This window comes from Formica exsecta, unplaced genomic scaffold (assembly GCF_003651465.1).
Source record: "Formica exsecta isolate Colony F162 unplaced genomic scaffold, ASM365146v1 scaffold36, whole genome shotgun sequence".
Classification (NCBI taxonomy): Eukaryota; Metazoa; Arthropoda; class Insecta; order Hymenoptera; family Formicidae; genus Formica; species Formica exsecta.
In genome coordinates this window covers 28861-31619 of record NW_021850847.1, presented here as the reverse complement: position 1 = coordinate 31619, position 2759 = coordinate 28861, and the positions used below count along the sequence as shown (strand labels likewise).

Here is a 2759-nt window from a genome sequence, read left to right as displayed (position 1 = left end):
AAACTTGCGTACACTACCTCTTTCATTACTATTTATCTTCGTAATTAAATCACAAAGTAATTCTGTTGGAATAAAATTTGCTTAAAATTAACTGAAAAAATATAATTTTGCAACATTATTTGTTTACCGAAATTTAGCTTGCTAATAAAATTTTATTTTTCTGATTTCTCTCTCTCTCCCTTATTTTTATATTTTTTATTATAATTTATCTGTTTTATATCGAAAAACAATTATTTTTATTTTCTATACTTGAGAATTCATTTATGTTATTTTTTCCAGACTCGAATGATAGTTGATGATCGAAGGAACCAATCGATGCGACGCGTAGAAAGCAATTGAAGTACATACATATACTCATATCATGGTGTCACGGATTAAGCTCGAGAGCTATCAATCTAAGTACACATGACCTTACATATTTTAGGTCGGTACGCACTGTACTGGCGGAATGATAAGCGCCATGGAGCCGTTCGGATAGTCCTCGAGCACTGAGCAAAGCGTGCCCAGTGAAACGCAAGTCGACGAAGAGACAAGATTGAAATTGAAAGTGAAGTAATCCAAGTATACGGTGCTCGCAACTTGTTCGCGAATCCTCGGATTCATGTCTTAAAATTTTAAATTAATGAAAAATTGCGCGACACGCGTGACTTCGTCGTGATAATAAAATTTCTCCGAATAATTTGCTTGCTTTTTTCTTTTAATTGAACATAAAGTTGCTAATTTTCTAGGAATCATAAATCGTCAAAGGAAAGATCGCCGTGTGTGTTCGTGTCTTAATATTTTCAAAAGAAAAGATAAGTGAATATTCCCTCTTCGATCATGGAATCCACTACGGAAACCGTTAACGACGTTAGGATCTCCGAGGAAATTGATACCGGCATGGCGAACGGTTTTCACGAGAAAGGTAAAGATCGAATGGATTAATTTTGAGATGCGCGTGTGTGGCATTCCCGATTTCTAGAATAGATTAATTCAATCGTTAAAATACAGAAATTTAAATTTGACAGAATCTTTTGAAAATCTTGTCTTGTATATTTATCTCTTTTCGGTAATCTTTCGAAGTATTTCATCTTCTATTCCAATTAATTTCGATCAAATCTTTCGCTTCTAGTACTTGTTAACGTTTATCAGAAAACTTAAATATTCGAAATTAATTTCTCGTATAATGACGTTTATTGAATTTCGACCAACTATGTTGTTATTTTCACGGAGATCTTATTATATTAAACACAAGCATATTATTCGACGAGCTTTGTTTTGTTTACTCTCTCCTGCTTTGACCTATCGGTTAAAGACTTTTCTATAATTGTGATAACATTTCACTGATAATCTCATGTGTAGATACAAATATATATATATATATGTTTTTTTTCTCGTTCCAGTGGCTAACGGAAATGCGTCCGCGGACAATTTACTGGAGACGATCGCCGATGAATTGCGAAACAGTATGCAGGTGCGAATTGATGACCTCGGCTCGATCGCGATTGGATTTAATGGAATGCGCGAATTAAAGTCACAAAGTTATTTCGAAAATTGTTTTGGTCGAAAGCAAAATGGTATCTGTGAATTATTGCGCTGACATCAAATATCACCGTTAAGATTAAGCATTTTCCGACGTTCCATTGTTTTTCTAAGGCATATATTTCCTTTTTATCTCTCTAAGATACATATTTCTGCAGGAAATGAAGGAAAACGTTTTGGGACAAGTTAACGATCGCATTAACGACATGATAGCCGAGGTTCTACAAGAATTAGAGACATCTCTATCGAAGAGAGAACTATCGTCTAACACGGACAAATATCGCGACAAAAGGTGAAAAATTACATGTTTAAATTAATATAGTACTATAATATTAAAGAAAAAAAAAACGTCTCTTAAATACAAAGTATTTTGCGAAAATGTAAGATAAATATAAAAAAAATAATGCAATAAATATTAATTTAAATTCTTATACATCATTATGCTTATAATATTTGTACTATATTCCGATTGGAAATTTTTCCAAAAAGTATGTAGTTTTATAAGATTATCTATAATCAAGAAGCTACCCAACTCTTTATCTAGTAATTCAATATGGCTCGATCAAAGCTAGGTAATCAATAGTTGGATAAAGGCAAATAAAATTGATTAAAAGATTCTTAAATGCGCCTTTATCATATTTTGTATTTCACGCATAACAAATGTGTTTCTTACAAAAATTATCTATCGGTGTAAAAAGATAAATTTATGGCAATATACTTATTATAAAACGCTTATGCGTTTACATCTTTGATTGTCTTGCATAGACAATCCAGCAAGAAAGGCATACTCCCGGACAAGGAGTTCCTCCCGAGGAACTCGCTGTTCACCAATCTCTTCAAGATCACGCATATTCGCACCGTTTATAATGTATTCATGGTAACTTTCATACTGCTCTGCCTCAACACTATCTGGTACGATATCATGGAATCCGGAACGTAAGTAAATTGTATAACTTTAATATTTGAAGAAAAACGAGAAATTAAAATGTTCCGCAAAAATTTTTTAAGTATTTTTAATATTTTCAATATAATGATGTTTATAGCAATTTGGGCGATATTAATTTTAACGACCGATTCTTGGATCAATCTAGAATTGTTTTCCTTTTAGCGAATATATTGAAGAAAGCTGCCGTCTATCACGCAATTTTTTAATTTTCAATATTATGTATTTTTATAAAACTGTAACTCTCAAATTATATAAAATCATACAAAGATTCTTTATATATAATTATTTATAT

At 31.9% G+C, this 2759-nt stretch overlaps 1 protein-coding gene across 1 annotated transcript in view; it reads left to right on the top strand.

The window, feature by feature from the left end:
* Nucleotides 1-466: 466 nt before the first annotated feature.
* LOC115238828 (sterol O-acyltransferase 1-like) overlaps nucleotides 467-2759 on the top strand; it is a 23630-nt gene continuing 21337 nt past the window's right edge. Inside the window, exons 1-4 of the mRNA XM_029812933.1 lie at nucleotides 467-904; nucleotides 1383-1453; nucleotides 1680-1813; nucleotides 2287-2457. Coding sequence (XP_029668793.1) covers nucleotides 820-904; nucleotides 1383-1453; nucleotides 1680-1813; nucleotides 2287-2457 — 461 coding nt within the window. The 5' untranslated portion in view covers nucleotides 467-819. The remainder of the gene's footprint in view (nucleotides 905-1382; nucleotides 1454-1679; nucleotides 1814-2286; nucleotides 2458-2759) is intronic.